Genomic DNA, 18,113 nt, shown 5'->3' with positions numbered 1-18,113 from the left:
AAGGGCAACATTATAAAAGATAAAGTACAGTTTACTACTAGGCAAAACTCCCAAAAGCATGCTTTACAGAACTTGATAAAAATAATCCATTTGGAGAAGCAAAACACCAAGGACAGTCATGAAAAAGATACAAATAAGGGAGGACACTATTGCTGTATCAGGCCTTTGTGTCAGGGCTTGCTCTCTGCCAATCTTTACTATTTCTGCTTTCTGTACATGTGGTAAAAAGTTTAACGAGAGGCTATATAGCTTCTGCCTTTATCAATCCATTCCCCAAATATTCACCATATTTCTTTCCCCTCTCAGTTCCAATTTCCAAATGAATAAATCAAATCTTCTCTCTATTATTGTTTTGTATAAGAATTATAATTTTGATCCATACTTCTGAACAGAATGCAATCCCAGCCAACCTCAGTGATACTTACAAAGTTATTTGTTTCACACCAGGAGGATATAAAATTACCTTGCTTAATACCCATATATATTTACAACTGTAAAAGATATTGGAGACCAGAGATTTTTTATCACTGACTCCTTTAATTTTGTGTGACTTTTCTTCCTAGGCTGTCCTTAAATAACTAGATAGAATGTAACTGAGGTTAGGGACCATTTCATTTTTAATTTTTATCCCCAGGATCTAGCAAAGTGCCTGATACATAAGAATAAATACTTGTTGACTGGCTGATGATAAATATAGGCAGTTTTTCTCCTTCTCCAAGTCACCTTTTTAGTTGAAAGACCTTTAGATTAGATTCAGAAAATTCCAAGCAAATATATTCTTAACAGTCCTTACCAGGTACATTCCAAACCCTGATTTACAGCCTAACGTTCTTGTATTTTCAGAATTATCTTCTCTTTTCTTGACACTCTTGTTTGCTATTGACGGAAGTGATCAGTTTCACGTTCAAACTTTAAAATCCTTGGTAATACATTCTAGATCCTTTTTGGCAATATATGTGTCCATATAAATAAACAGAAGTGGACAAGACTTGAAAAGCAGTATTTGTTTTGTTGCATTTGTAAAGTAGCTATACAGCAATGGGAAACATGAAAGCATAATATCTTGGCAACATAAATACAAGTTGGATTTCTTTCCTTATAAAAGGAATAAAACACTACAATCAATGAAGAACATTACAAATGGCATAGCAATATGTTATTCTCAAAATATATGAATATAATAAAGGAATTATGTCACAAAATACAAAATGCTCCTTTTCCAAGTTTTTTCAGCAAGATATTTCTCAATATGGAATATCTATGACTACCCAAGTGGCTCTTGATTACATACATAAGTAATAATACTTCAATAATATCCCCCAGCCAACCTTTTGGTCCCAGACCTTTCCAAATTTAGCTACAGCAGAGAACTTTGGGATTGACAACCACATATTCTACTGTTGGCTCCATATGCAAAAGTTCATCTGTCTTGGTTGTACTACAAAACACTGTACGGGGTTGACAGAATCTTCAAACTCTCAAGTTATTCCCATACCAAGAAGATGACTAAGTGAAGAATTTCAGCAAAAGAATAATGATAATGACAATGATAACTATATGATAATATAATAATGATAATGATAATGACAATGATGATTCCCCTCTCTCATCTTTGGGATTTTAAATACTATCCCAGCAAAGCATCAAAATGTCTGATTGAGTCAATTAAGCTGGAAAATTTTCACAGACAGGATCAGAGTGCACTGTCCACCTGTTAATACAATGACAAGCCTAGAAAAGCTCAGTCACTCAGCACTAGGTTGACTGCAGAGCGATGAATTTATTCACCACAGCAATTTTCAAAGACCATCTACAAATGCAGAGGTAATTATAGATCATCCAACTCTAAGTAAGAATAAAAATCGCAACCACTGCCAAAACAACAGGTGCTGACATGAAAACATACTTATTTCATTAGCCACCTCCTTCAGTTTTTCCTGGGATCGGCTGATGAGGACAATCTTCATTCCACGCTTTGCTAACTGCAAACAAGAGAGAATGAAGACAATTCAGTAAGTACCATGCAATGTTTTAGCAGCCAACAGGGCTTTAAAAGCAATCTATGGGAAAAAAGATTCTTTGCTAGTCATTACTACTGCTCATTTAATTATAAAACTACGAAAATTATAGACAGTTTGGTTTAAAAAAATTTAGGATGCATTAAGATATTCCTGACAAGACTGAAAAAAATTATGCAATTATTATTCTTTCTTATAGATTGTAACTTGGCTCTATTAAATAAAATGCTTTTCATAATCAAACACAATGTGACCTTTGGTCCCTCATCTTCCTGTCAGGAAGTTGGATAGCCAGCTTCACCACTGGTCCTGTGGACCTCTGACTGATCATTATATTGATCTCAAAACTGCTTGTCCTTAGACTGTCATTATTTAATAAATTTTTCTGGTCTGACCCATTTTACTCTGCATCAAATCCTACAAGTCTTCCCAGGTTTCTCTTCAACATTTCCTATAGTAAAATAATACTCCACTAATGATATATTGTAATTTCTTCATATACTGCCAACTAACACACACAGTTTTTAATTCTTTGCTATAAGAAAAAAAAAACAGCTCCACAAAGAGGTCCTTTTCCTGTTTGTCATTTCTTACAACACAATAATATTCCATCACAATCATATACCACAGCTTCTCTAGCCATTACCTAAATGACAGGGATCCTTTAATTTCCAATTTTTAGCCATCACAAAAAGAACTGCTATAAATATATTTGTATAAATAGGTCCTTTGCCCTTTATTTTTTTTTTCTTTCATGTCTTTGAGTTAGTGACCTAGAATTCGCACTGTTGAATCAAAGGGTATGTACAGTTTGGTAGCCTTTGGGCACAGTTACAAATTACTCTCCAGAATGATTGAATCAGTTCATAACTCCACTAACAATGTAGTAGTGTCCCAGTTTTTCCACATTCCCTGCAGAGTTTTATCATTTTTCTATTTTATCCTCTGTTGCCCAATATTTGCACTCCCCCAGGTCATTCTCAATCTGCCTACTATTGAAATGATAAATATGGTTTATTCAAAGTTTGCAAGAGGTCATTCACAGCCTCATTTTTCTTGCTGTGGCTTTTCACTGTTTTTATGAGTTGATTATGCCTATAAATTTCTACCATCCTCCTCTGAAGTGTTTTTACCCATGAATGCATTTTTAAATGGGTACAGCTTGTAGGTGCCATAATTCTCCATTTGTTAAAGAAAGCCAGGGATTGCTCATTGCCTAAGAGTTGACTGACAGGCTCTTTTGGCCTCCTTGACATGGTAACCCCTTTATTCGTGTTAGACTTTTGTAGTCCTCATAAGGATTACAGTTTTTGCCTTTTGTCTCTCTTGTTTTCCTCACCATCAATTTGTTTAAACAGATCCTGCTGAGGTTGTTACTGCATGTACCATCTCTTCCACTTTACCAGCTCAAAATGGATTTTGATCTTGCCTTCTGTTTAAATGAGGCAGGAGTCTGAGTAGCAGAAAGACACACAGCTGACGCGAATTCAACTTCTCTATCAGTAAACACACAGAACTAATTTCATGCTTTTTGCATGATTCTACTAGATACTCACCATGGCCAACACATTCTGATTTTTTCAGGGGAGAGAATGTCCATGACATTTGAGGATATCAATGACTACTTCTGAGTAGTCAGTCACAGAAGCCTTTGAGATCTTGGATCAGTGGGACATGAACCACATTGCCTAACACACTTTCTGTCCCTTCTCCCACCAAAGGAAACCTTCACTGAAGGGTCTGATGATATAGTTTGCAGGTTCTTGTCTACTAAGCATTCTCTACCTCAGACTTTGGCACACAAAAGCCATGAACATATTTCCATCAGCCCCCTTTTGTTTAAGCTCATCATGACCACTACAAGACAAGATGATCACAGGTCTCACACAATGATGTCTCTTACTGTCTTTGGTCATACAATTTCCAAAATGAACTTGGGAGCATGGGTAAAATTGTCAGTCCAGGAACAAAATAGAACCAAAACCAGATCCTTTAACAGAAATTTAGGAACAAGAAGGATTTATTGAGTATGTCAGCAAGGAAGTTCCAGCCACATGAACAGAGACAAAAAACAAAACAAAACAAAAAAACACCAAAGCTTACATAGATTTCAACTTATGCAGGAGGTGAATTGGGTATGGGGCTCCTCAAGGTTGGACAAGGCTTGTAGCTAGATACTAGTGACAGGAAAGCTCGTCTTCAGATTAGCCATCTCTTGTAACTCCATCCCAAAAGATAAGACTCTTTGCTGTTTCAGCAGTAAAGGTTGCAGCAAAGGTCAGGGTTGCAAAACTATTAGGGTCCAGCAAGATAAAAGAAAAACAAACACAATGAAGTTGCTTTAGCTTTCTCGGTTACCCACGGGAGTCATCCTCCCATTTAGCTAATTTCTACCTCTAGATTCAAATCTTGCCCTTCATACTTTCCACTTCAGTAACCCTGAACAAGTCAGTAAGTCCCACAAGCCTTAGATTCTTTTTCTACAAAATGAATGAATTCCACAAGATGGTCTCTGAGGTCCCTTCCAGTTGTAGATCTAGGATGATATCTTCCATGGTTCTCCCCACTTAATCTATGACAATAATATTAGTAGTGCTGTGTGAACCACACCCCGGAGCCTTCTAGGAGTATGCCAAAGTTTGGATTATCAGAAAATGCTCTCAGATCCAAAACACCTACAGTAAGTTACTGTTTAGATATTCAACCTCTGGTTCCTAATTCCCTCTACTTCTGTTTTCATCCCCAGAAATTAAAAGGAGTCACACAGTAAAACAGAAGGCCATTTTTAATTTGTTCTCATTGTGTGGGCTCTAATGATTGAAGAATTCATTAAAAGCGAAATTATGATGAAACGTTCCATGCTTAAAGTGAGGCTGGTGATGTGGCTCTCTTCAACATTGAGATTATTCAAATCAGTTCCACTTGTTCAGTGGGGAAGAAAGCCATCTACACCCAGAGAGAGAACCATGGAGACAGAGTGTGGAATACAACATAACATTCTCACTCTCTCTGTTAGTATTTGCTTGCATTTTGTTTTCTTTCTCAGTTTTTCTTTTTCTTCCTTCTTGATCTGATTTTTCTTGTGCAGCAAGATAACTTTATAAACATGTAAATATATATATTGGATATTACATGTATTTCAACATATTTAACAGGCACTGAACTACTTGCCAGCTAGGGGAGGGGATGGGAGGAAGGAGAGGGAAAATTTGGAACAAAAGGTTTTGCAATGGTCAATGTTGGAAAAATTACCATGCATATGCTTTGTAAATAAAAAGCTTTAATTAATAAAATAATAATAATGATGATAATAAAAATTTTTTAAAAATAAAATGAAGTTGGTTCTTGGATGCAGATTCAGTCTGACCCCCAGGCCACACATGTAAGTTTTTCTAGCTTCAAAGAAAATGATAAGAGTTTATGACTCCTTGATACAATAAGGAATCAAAATAGAATTTTATGGAGATATTGAACGGGAAGATGTAAAATATTTGTCTTTGTAGAGGAACATGTCCAGTGAAAAGTCCAAGTGGGAAAAGTGTTTCTTATAGATGGACAGGTCCTCCAGATGGTCCTCTATACAGATGACTTTATGCTGACTGTGTTAAGGTCCAGAATAACATAGAGCCTGCTTGAGAAGCCTGTTATTCCTCCAAAGAATATGGCCTAACATGCTGACTATTCAAACTGGCATATACAGTGAGATGATCATCTCACTGACTTGATTTAAAACTCAATATTCCTTAGACAGATGTTGTAGATGAATATTAAGAATGGGCTTTTCAAGATAACTGTATAAATATGTATACCTATATTAGATTTACATATATTTTACCATGTTTAACAAATATTGGATTACTTGCCATCTAGGAGAGGAGATGGGGGGAAGAGAGGGAAATTGGAATACAAAGTTTTGTAAAGATCAATCGTGAAAAATTATCCTTGCATATGTTTTGAAAATAAAAGGCTTCAATAAATATAAAAAATAAATGCATACAAAAAAAAGAATGAGTTGTTATGTTTCTGTGAAACCCACCTTTTCAACACCAATATTCTTCTGGTGATGCTGTATGGCCATGAATCTGAGAACTACAATCATAACCTCCAAATAACACAAACTGTCAGTGAGGCACAAGTCAACTGAAGACATATGGGTGGCAAGGGGGACATAAATAAGCTGTCCTTATTGCCTAGGATGACTTGAGCACAAGAAATGGCATACAATTTAACAAGGGGGAAAGTAAGGATTGGAGGAAAGGGGCCAGTCAAAGGTTGAATCTCAAAAAAAAAGGAATTCTGGGAATTGTGAACTGATGAAGAGAGAAAAAAAGGAAGCAGAGAACAATGTGTACAATGACAAGAGGATTGTAAAGAAAAACAACTTTAAAAGGCTTAAGAGTTCTGATCAAAGCCATAACCAACTACAGCTCCCAAAGATGGCTGATAAAGCATGTTACTTGCTTCCTGACAGAGAAGTGCAATCAGGATACAAAAAGAGCATTAAGTTTTCCTATATGACACCATGTAAATTTCTTTGGTTTGTTAAAAGGATTCTATTTTAAAATGATCAGGAAAGAAAGGGAGAGCAATCACTAGAAATTCCAAAAAGAAAAACAGAGTCACTGAAACATTTTTTAAATGCGCAGACAAGAACAAGAAGGAAGACAGGAAGGAAGCATAAAGGAGGACATCTTTAAAAGTAACATGAAATTTTTAATGTAAATTTTTTTTAAACAAAAGCAAGCAGTATGAAATGGAGGCTCATGGTTTCATGTTTTGAATTCTACTACGTACGAGGAAATTGAGGGAGGGGGCATTTACATCCTGGATAAAAATAAATAAACAAAAATTAAATTTTTAAAACCTAAATTAATAAAATGAAGGTTTACCTCTTCTGCATAGGATTTTCCAATTCCATCAGTACTTCCTGTGATAACTGAAAAGAGAAAAAAAGACAAAGTTTAATGTCTAACTCATAAAAATTGTACTAAAAAAAAAGCTATACAAAATCCTATTTCTTTTATAAACTAAAATCTTCCAGACACTCGAGCAGAAACATCATAAGAACAGGCCTCGAGCTTAGCACAGTGGTCCATTTGGCCTAGTATTTTGTCTCTAACACCAAGTAGTACCAAGATTTGTTTTATGAAAGGGCAAGGATACCCTTCAAGATGTCAAACCTTAAAAGATTAAGGATGTAGTCCCAAACTTCCTCTTTAAAACTATCTTCTGATGCCCCTGAAACTAATCAAGATGAGAAAAGACCAGTATCAGAGTTGGAGGGCTTGTAGGGAGAAGGGCACACTAATACACTGCTGGTCGATCTGAGAGCCATTCTGGAAACAATTTGAAATCGTCAAACTCAGTGATCTCAGTATGGGACACATACATCCCAAGGAAGTCAAAGACATGAAGAAATGCCTCAGTTGTATCAATAAATTCACACTAGAACTTTTATGATAGAAGAAAACTGTAAACAAAGTGAATGTCCAACCGGAGGAATGGTTGAAAAAAAAAAAAAAAAAAACTTTGATAAGTAAATATAATTCAAAGAAATTAAAAAAAAAAAAAAAAAAAAAGATTTCTGCTGTTTGGTCACTTCAGCCATGCAATTCCATGACCCCTTTGAGGTTTTTCTTGGCCAAAATACTGGAAGAGTTTGCCATTTTTTTCCGATTCATTTTACAAATGAAGAACTGAGGCAAATAGGGTGATGTGACTTGCCCAGGATCACATAGCTAACAAGAGTTTGAGGCCAAATTTGAACTCAGGAAGTTGAATCTAACATCTTCCAGATGTGACACTCATCAACTGCATTACCTAGCTGTTGCCCCAGGAAATAAGACAGAATGAAGAAAACAGCTGTCTAGAGAAGAATATATACAACAATTACAAAAATATAAATAAATACTCCAGAGAATAACACACTTCCCTGGAGAGACAGGGGACAACTATGGGTGTGAATTATTGCATACACTATCAGATGCAGTCATTTAGCAATAATTGGTTTAGTTTATTTCTTTGTTATAATCAATCAATAAATCAACAACTATGTAATAAATTTTTATTATGTAATAGACACTGTTCTAAGCACTGGGAATTCAAAAAAGCAAAAACAATCCTTGACCTCATGGGCCATATGATTTACATATGGCCCATGGAGTCTACAACAAGTACATCTCTCAGGAGAAAGAAGACAAATATAAGATATCTCTGAAGTATTTTAATTCTGTGGTAAGATATTTATTAGAAAGTAGTCAGAAGTAGAAAACATCCTTAAATAATTCCTCAAAATTGCTGTATACCTATACAAAACTCTTCTTATCTCTTTATGCTCTAGAAACTTATCAAAGCAATACTTGCATCAAACTGCAAAATTCCAGGGATTTCCAGGGATCCAAAGATCCAGGATTACCAGACAAGATAAACAACATCCCATTTCAATCACCCATATTTTAAATAAACTTGAATGCCATTTCTTTTCTATCTTCTCTCATCTGGATAATGGAATCCATCATTTGACTCAAATTAGGCGCAGAATAGTAGAGTACTAGGCCTGGAGTAATGAAGACTCAGCTTCTTGAGTTCAAGTCTTGCTTCAGACACTTCCCAGCTGTACAACTCTGCACAAGTCACTTCACCATGTCTGCCTCAGTTTCCTCATCTGTAAAATGAGCTGGAAAAGGAAATGGTAAACCATTCCAATGTCTTTGCCAAGAAAACCAGAAAAGGAGTCGGAAAGATTCTAAGATAACTGAAAAATGACTCAAGAAGAAAAGCTCCAACTAAGAGTCCTTACTTCCCTTCTGATGATTCACCAGCTCCTCTCTAGTTCCATTAGGTTTCCAATGAGGTGGTATCAAAACAAAACAAAATAAAACCACCTAATGACAGTTTCCTAGGATCTATCTTTTCTTTCCCAAATTTCATAAAATCTATCTGCTTATAAGGAAGTTTCTCTATTATTTTGATCTAAAAATTATTATTCTTTCTGGACCTCATTAAAGCTTTCTTTTTTAAAGGAGTCTAGCAAAATGAGACAGCACTTATGGACTGGCTACATATCATGCACAGTTACTCATACCAGTAGAATAAAAATTTTCTATTTAGTTTCTAAAACTTTTCTTGATGATGCTCATTGACTTTTGTAACCATATACCAGGTCAGTGTATGCTGACCTGCACTGAGCTCTATTCTGGATAAACCAATAACTCAAGATGATTATCCTATAAATTAAACTTGGATTAGTTTTCCCTAAGTATGTATTTTATAGATTTGCCCACACTGAAGCTTACCCTTGTTTATTCACATTTTCCTTCTTATGTTGTAATGATAATAATTCATAATCATAAGGCACGTTAAAGTTTATGAATGTGTCTATGCACTTCTCAGATTGACTAAAATGACAAGAAAAGATAATAAATATTGGAGGGGATGTAGGAAAAATGTGACACCATTGTTGGTGGAGTTGTGAAATGATCTAACCATTCTGGAGAGCAATTTAGAATCACGCACAAAGGCTATCAAATCGGACATATCCTTTGATCCAGCAGTCCCCTACTGAGTCTGTATCTCAGAAATCATTAAAAGAGAGGAAAGGAATCATATGGGCATAAAAATTTGTAGCAGTTGTTTTTTTAGTGGCAAGGAATTAGAAACTGAGGGGATGTCCATTAGCTGGGGAATAGCTGAATAAGTTATGGTATATACATGTAATGGAATATTATTGTTTGGTAAGAAATAATTAGTGGATTGATTCCAGGAAAGCCTAGAGAGACTTATATGAACTGATGCCGAGTGAAGTGAGTAGAACCAAGAGACCATTGTACACAAGTTTATGTGATGATCAACTGTGATGGATGTGGTTCTTTTCAACAATGAAGTGATTCAAGGCAATTCCAAGAGATTTGTGATGGAAAGTGCTATCCGTCTCCAGAGAGAGAACTATGGAGAATGAATGTGGATCAAAGCATAGTATTTTTACCTTTTTTGTTGTTGTTTTTCTCTCATGTTTTTCCTCCTCTTGATTTTTCTTGTGTATTATGACAAATGTGGAAATACGTTTAGAAGAACTGCACATGTTTAATCTATAATAGATTGCTTACCTATCTTGGGGAGGAGGGAATAAGGGAAGAGAGAGAGAAAAGTCTGGAATACAAGGTTTTGCAAAGGTGAATACTGAAAACTATCTTTGCATGTATTTAGAAAAATAAAATACTGTTTTAAAAAAAACATATGCATGTATCTCACTGGATGCTTACGACATTCCTGTGAAGTACATATTATTTCCCTTATTTTCTAGGTGAGGAAACTGAGGCTGAAAATGGTAAAGTGGCTGCTGAGTCACAAAGTGAGAGTTTGAATATAGGTCTTGTGATTTCAAGCCCAGAGCTCTTGCCAGCACTATTTCTCGTGATCATGAGGCCAAAAAACACCCTAAAAACATATAGCCTTTGACCAAAACTCTAGACTTAAGTACAATTAGTCATAAATAAAATAGTAGGACTATTCATAGATCTAGCCTTCACAACTTTAGATTATAGTATGTGAATGTAGAAGTACAGTGAAGATACAAAATTATTTATGGATTTTAAAAATTTGATTATCTTTAAAGAACACTAATTTTTTTTGTAAATTTAAAACTGCCTATTTCACATGATTCTAAACCAGTTTTCTTGAACTCAACCCTAAAAATAGTCTAGACACCTCCAGACTAGATCAGTTCTAGTAAAATGCTCCAGAAGAGGCGGCTCTCTAGATATTTTTATATGCTCAAAAATTGTGTAAAACCTCTAGAATCAAACCAAGAACAATCACACACTATCAGACTTTCTAAATTAAAAGCAAAACACTAAACAAATTATTCAAAAAAAGACCTCCCAGAGAACATAGTCTCTATTTTTCTGGTGGCCATCAATTTCAAATTAAACAAATTTATTTCCTTAGTACCTACTTTGGGTTTGGCACTATGGGAGATACACTGCAGTCTAAGACCCAATTTGTATCAACATATGCACTAAAAACTTGGGACACACTTCATATTGAATTCATAGTATACTGTTTGCAATGAGTAAATGTTAGAGAAATAATTTGATTCTTTACCACCTATAAATTTCACTCCAGATATTTTTCTAGGACCCAGACAAAAAAGTCATTTTTCCAAATCCTATTACTTGTGCTTTCCAACATGGAAGGTACTGTCATTAAATTCTATTTCACAGGGTTAAAGAATGTTAGAATTTGCAAGTTGGGACTTCTAAGACCCTCTCATTCAATCTGTAGGTGAATATATATCCCTATAATACCCCCAAGAGTAATCATCCCTTAGTTCAAACCTTTGGAACTTTTCCCTTATATGGAGCATAAACTTTCCTTTCTACTACTTCAACACAATGGCCCTCACTTCTGCCCTCTGGAGCCAAGCAGAACAAGTCGAATGAATAAATTTCCAGAAAAATCTTAAGGGCATAAAAAATTTATTTATGGAAATATGATCACAAAATGATGTCTGAAATACAATTGGATCTTTTTATCCATCCTTCCAGTCTAGCCTTCTAATGGCATGGAATAATAATGGCAACTGGAGATGAGGGATCACTTTCTTATCCTTGACAAAACGACAAATTCATCAGCATCTTATACTTATGTGGTGCCAGCCTTCCTCGGATATACAATCAGGATCAAATCACTTGCTAAAATTGGAGCTTCTGCCAAAGATGAAATCAAATCACTTCATTTGTTTCAAAAAGAGGGTGATGATATCTGCCAATAAATAAAATGAACAACTTTTGGGGACACTGTCCCTGGTCACAGACAATGCCATTCTAAAAGGAAATTGTCTAGTACTTATTTCATCTTAGTAAGATAATTGCGGTATATGCCATAACAATGACAGGCAGTGTGGTAAACTATCAAGATTCAGAGTCAAAAGACCTAAGTTCAAATCCCATCTTTGGGTAATCCAGGATGAGGCAATTCTACCTTCTGTGAATATGAGATGATTTCTAATGGATCTTCCAGTTCTACAGATCTTGAGATCTATCCACTAACATTACAATGTCTAACGATACAGAACTATGCTATTTGGAAACCAAGACACTGACTATGTAAAGTTAACTTGTCAAAATCCCTTGAACAGAAAAGGTCAGAAGTTGAGGAGAAGGGTTTGAATCCCAGCTCTTCTCCATAATACCTGTGTGATCCTGAAAAAGTCATTTAAATTCTTGGGTTAAAAAAAAAAAGATACTTATAATTTTTAGAGTCTCTTCAAGCTTTAAATACTATGATATCTGCTTATTGTGAACTGGATTTAAGTTCAAATGACCAAATCCTAGTAGAAAAACATGACAAATTCCATGGTTAAGACATAATAGCTGTTAGTCTCTATAAGTATTGTTTAAAAAAAATACTATAAATACTGTAAATTTTTGACCTGTTAAGTAACCTAATGTCAATTAGTTATATCAAAAATTGAAGAAGATAAGCCAGTACTAATTTACCAATTACTTATCAGTCACTACTTTGATTCAAAATGGCAGAATTCTCCCTTATAGTAAAAGGGATAAGCAGCGTTAGTCTGCCTATTGATCCTGCTTGGCAACTTAGGTTACATTTGACACCTGGGTTCCAACAACTCTAGACAACAGGAAAAAAACATGCTTCCGTTTCAGTCAGGAATTACACTGAACTGAGTTCTCTTGTCTTTTAGTGGCATTTTCTTTATATTCTTTAGGTCCTTGTATTCAATATTGTTTTGGCTCTATTTAAATTATTAATCAGTTCCTGCAAGTTTTCCACTTGCTACAGCTACCCAAGAACTACTGGACTTGAAGGAGCAAGGGGATGATGGTCAGAGTGGAAATTAAGGAAAATCACTTGACAGCCGAGTGGGGAAAACTGGAATGGCACTAGGATGGCAGCTTTATCAGAGGAAAAAATGAGAGATGTTCAAAAGGTAGGACTACATCAATAGGACTTGGAACCTTGAATAGGATATAAGAAAGTCAGTTAACCAATAAGCATTTATTATGTACCTACTATGTATAAGAGGCACTGGATTAGATTTTAAAAGAATCAAAAGACCTCACAATCTAATGAGGGCAACAACAAGCAAACAAATATGTACAAACAAGTTACATAAAGGATAAATAGAAACAATATAACATCAGAAAAGCACTAGAATTACAAATATCTGGGACAAGTTTTCAAAAGATGATGAAATTGTAGCTGAAGGAAGTCAGGGAAGCCAGGAGGCAGAGATAAGAAGAGAGAACATTCCAGGCATGGAGGACAGAGAAAACATGCTAAGCCAAAAGCTGGCAGAGCTTGCTCATGAAAAGGCAAGGAAGGCCAGTGAAGAGTGGAAGGTCCTGGATAGTAAGTCTCAGTGATTGGGAAGCTGGTGGTTCTCTCAAAACTAACAAGAAAGTAAGCCTAAAGAGAGGTGAGGAGGGGCAGAGGTAAGATAACAATTTCAGTTTGGGATATAATAAATTTGAGATACTGGTGGGATATCTAATCTGAGATACCTTAAAAGGCATTTGGTGATGAAGGACAAGAGCTCAGGAGAAGTTAGAGCTAAATAACAAGATCTGAGAACCATGCAGAGATATGATAGTTGAATCCACGGGAGCTAATGTAACATCTAGCTACATCTCAACAAGATATTAGAGGAAGAAGAAAAGGTGGCCCAAGACAATTTTAAAGGACAATCACCATTAGCAGACATAACTAGCAAAGGAGATTGAGAAAGAGCAGTCAGGTAGGTAGTAGCAGACATAACTAGCAAAGGAGATTGAGAAAGAGCAGTCAGGTAGGTAGGAGAACCAGGAGAGAATATCCATGAGAAGAGAGTGATTAACATTGTCAATATCTGCAGAGGTCAAGTAGGATGAGAACTGAGAAAAAGCATATTGGATTTGGCAACTGAGAGACCACTGGTAACTTTGGGGAGAATAGTTTTGTTGGAAAGATGAAGTAGAAAACCTAATTACAATGGTGGACTGAGATGGAGGAAGCAAAGACATCAGCTGAAGCTATCGGATCTTTCTCAAGGAAGGGAGGCAAAGATGGATCAACTGAAGGGTTTTCTAAGGACAGGAGAGACATGGGCATGTTTGTAAGCCATCAATAAACAGAACAACTGATTAAAGTTTAGTGAGAACATGGGAATGATGGACGGTACAGCCAGCTGAAGAAGACAGGATAGGAAGGAATCAGGAATACACACAGAGTTGACAAGAACTACCACCTCTTCATGTGAGACAGGAGTCAAGGAGTAGATATCTGAGTGATGTGAAACAAGGAGAGAAGAAAAAGACCTCGGTGAATAGTTCAGTATCTATGGGTTAAGCAGGAGGCTAGGTTCTCAGCTGAGAGAAGGGAGAGGGAACCACACGAGAGATTTGAGGAAGGATAAAGGTTCGGACAAGCGACTATGATGATCAGGACAGTGAATCCTGGGGGCCAGCAATAGGGAAAGGGACTGAGGAGAAGGGCAGGCATGTAAAAGGAATTCCTCTGCAGCAGTGGACCCAGTGGACATTACAGAACAAATCTGTAGTGGGCCCAATCAGTAATTTTCTCCAGCTTTGTTCAGTATCACGAGAAGATACATAAAAACAACAGATGGTGGGAATAGGCTCAGTCTTGGAAAGAAGTGATCAGCAATAAGATGGGACAAGGCACTGAAAGGTAGAGGAGAGAAGAGAGTTGAACTGATTCACCAAAGGGTTTTGATAAAGAAGAGAGAAGGGTGTAGATAATGCAAAGGCAAGGGCCAAGGAAAGAAGTGAGGGGTGAACAGACTAGAAGTCTCCATAAAGACAAAAATGCAAAGGTATAATAAAAGTCTATGATTAGATAAAGAAACTTCAAAAAGTCCTCAGCCTTTCCCCAATCAATGAGCGCCTATTTTATTTTTAGTTCTTGACAACTACACAAAATGCTACTATACATTTTTTTTTTTTTTAAGCATATGGGATTTTCCCTTTGTTTTTGACTCCTCGGGAGTAATAAATACCTAGTAGTGAGACTGCTGGGTCAAAGAATATGAAGGTTCAGGTACTTTTCACAGGCAACTGTAAATTTAGAGCTTTCTTTCTTTAAAGGGGTCTCTTGCTACATGATGAAGTATGACCTCAGAATCCCTTCCAAGACTATGAATCTCCTGGAATCAATAGACAATATTACACAACATTTTTCCCATTTCTGGTCCCAATTCTTTACTTCTTCCATGAATGAGGCTTCAGCTACACCAAACCTGGTGTCAAGTGCACCAGGGATTCCTTTAGAAGCCCCAGCTTGGAAGCCTGCATCAGTCACTAACTAGCAGTGTGATCTAGGGCAAGTCCTTTAATTTCTCTGAACCATATATTCCCTATCTACAAAATAAGAAGCTTGGATGAGATACTCTCTAAGGGCCCCTCCCACTACAAAGACTCTCTTATTCAATGAGTTCAGTGTCATCATGTTTATGTAAGCTGGAGTTATCCATAGCAATGGAACCTAAAGCAAGAAACAAGGATGGTTTCATTTCGCTATGAAGTAAATAGTCTTGGTGATCTGCTTTTTAGGTTCTGCTATATGTCTGTTTTTTGGGTTTGTTTGTTTGTTTAAGAAAAATAAATTAGGGCAACATCTAAATGATAAAATCCAAATAAGCAGGAAACCTTGGGGATTTCTTGCCAGTTTCATATATATCCCTGCTGAATAATAAGACTTAAGAATTGTGACTATTCTTTGGAATTAAAAAAGCTCTAAATTACAGAAGTGATTTGACAAGCTAAGTAATAATCTCTAAGATAAGTGTTGGAGGGTTATCTGCAGCTCTGAGACCTGACCAAGCTAGTAAACATCCAGCTCTTCATGCCCCATATCTCTGGTTCTTTAGACAAAGGAACAATACACACATCAAATGATGATGATATCTCAAGAACAAAACTATTTCACAGAATCATAATTTTTGAGCTGAGAAAAAGCTGAAGGATCCAAAAAGTCCCAACAACCTTATTTTACAGTTAAAGCAACTTGTCCAGAGCAGTGAGGTGACATGTCCAATTTCCTACAAACCAATGACAGAGACTAAAATTTCCAGATTACCAATCCAGGCTTCTTTCCATATATTTGCATTTTAACAACAATACATTTCTAAAATTCCATTCACATACCATTCTATACCTTCTACTTAGGCTGTTTTCAGTGGACAGTTATTTGCATATTGCTTCTTCCATTCAAATGTGAGCACTTTGAGCACAGGAACCATGTTTTCTTGTCTTTTCTTTGCACCTCCAATACTTGAGCACAGTATCTGGGCCACAACTATCTCCTTAAGAATTAGTAGCCATCCAATTACAATTCACACTTATATACTGTCTAATGTTTATATCACACCTTCCTTAAAATAACCTGGAGAGTTATGCATCCAGCAATGATTGCTAGAACAAAAGCATCATGGATGGCACTGGAGATATACTGACAAATGCAAAGCAGCCCTTACACTCAAAAAGCTCAAGTTTCATTTCATTATCCATCTGAGTTTAACAACAGCCACATTCTCACCACTCCATATATGGCTTAGTCCCAAAACCAGCTGGTCTTTTCTCCTCGGCCTCCTCACTCAATACATCCTACACATAGCCAAGAAAAACATTTTTCACTCACCATTTTCACTGGGTTATTCTGATAAGAAGCAACACAAGCACCCAAGTACAAATGGAGGATAATAGAAATACTACCTTAACGCTCAGAATCAGGTAACCTGGATTTGAATCCCAATTCTAATGACTACTGGCTGTGACAGAATAGGGAGGCCATTTAGTTTCCATGAGACCCGGTTTCTTCTTCTATAAAGTGAGAATGATAAAAACCTAGACCACCTACCTCATTATAAGAAAAGCACTGTATGATCCTTCAAATACAACATTAAATTAAATTTTACAATACATTCCATTGTCTTGTTCTTCAATATTTTCACTCTACAAGTCCACCATTTTATCTTCCACCTCCTTTCTCCCCACTACCCTATAAAGGCATTCTTCTCAACACAAGCTACCTGTTGTATGCCTCTGACCTTTCTCCTAACATTCAAGTCAGGTCCCCCTCCTCTAAAAATCTACTCAAGATTCTCTCCCTTCAACAAGTCATCCTGTCATCCCTAACACTCTCATTCTACTTACTGACACCTCTCTCAACACTTCCTCTGACTCTCTGTCCTCTGCCATTATTCACACCTGGACATCCCTTGGTAAGCACTGTCTTTTTCACAGACTGTATGTGATCTATATTCTCAACCAGACTGTAAATTTCCCAACCACAAGGACAGTCATATTTAATATGGCATTTCACATATAGAGGGCACCCAAGAAGTGATTCTGTTGCTGAGTGAAAATATCCTTGTCAAGAAAGGAGTTGGATCTTATTGTTCCCAGTTTTCTACCAGTTTTTTAAGGCAGAAACTGTAAACAGAGCCACACTATGGTCAAAAGGGAAATCTGATGCCAATCTTGTGGATAAATCGTTCAACAGATACTTAGTAAGTATCTACCATGTGCCATCAATTATTTCCTTTTCCTTATTCAACACAGAATAAACATAATTCAGCTTTCCAGGAAATATAATTAGTAGAAAACGAAGTAGGCCTCAGTACATGCTGAGTCTATAGAGAAACTTTCAAAGGATGCTGGGACTCTGTGACCAAAAGAAATGATTTTTATTGCTAAAGAGCCACATCATTATCATGTTCCAGGATGGGTGTGAAATGAACTGGCCTCTGAATTAGTTTTCAGCCCCAGGGGAAAAGGGAACTTTGACTATTTTGGTTTTGTAAAAAACCAAAGCTGACATTATCAAGGCAGATGCAGTTTACTCTCCTTGACACTCATGTTGACTTCTTCCAATTAACTCAATGGTTATGGTAACAGTTCTATCTTGGTACAGAAAAACAGATGAGTTAAGGTCCTTCTCGCAGGGAAGATAAAAAAGAACAAAATTCTAATTATAACCATTAGTACCCATAACTCCACTTAGGAGGTAAAGAAGATGATACATACTGTTTTAATATCTAAGGAGTTGAATCGTGGTAGAGGGAGAAAAGAG

The 18,113-nt window shown here is 36.4% G+C and overlaps 1 protein-coding gene across 1 annotated transcript in view; it reads right to left on the bottom strand.

Annotated features, from left to right (window-relative positions):
* HSD17B12 (hydroxysteroid 17-beta dehydrogenase 12) overlaps positions 1-18,113 on the bottom strand; it is a 129,287-nt gene that overhangs the window by 78,644 nt on the left and 32,530 nt on the right. The window contains exons 2-3 of the mRNA XM_031942593.1: positions 6,908-6,954; positions 1,907-1,982 (exon numbers count right to left, since the gene is read on the bottom strand). Of these exons, the coding sequence (XP_031798453.1) occupies positions 1,907-1,982; positions 6,908-6,954 (123 nt within the window). The remainder of the gene's footprint in view (positions 1-1,906; positions 1,983-6,907; positions 6,955-18,113) is intronic.

The sequence above is a fragment of the Sarcophilus harrisii genome, chromosome 6, assembly GCF_902635505.1.
Source record: "Sarcophilus harrisii chromosome 6, mSarHar1.11, whole genome shotgun sequence".
Classification (NCBI taxonomy): Eukaryota; Metazoa; Chordata; class Mammalia; order Dasyuromorphia; family Dasyuridae; genus Sarcophilus; species Sarcophilus harrisii.
Note: the sequence above shows the minus strand (reverse complement) of the source record. Positions and strands in the feature narration are given on the sequence as shown.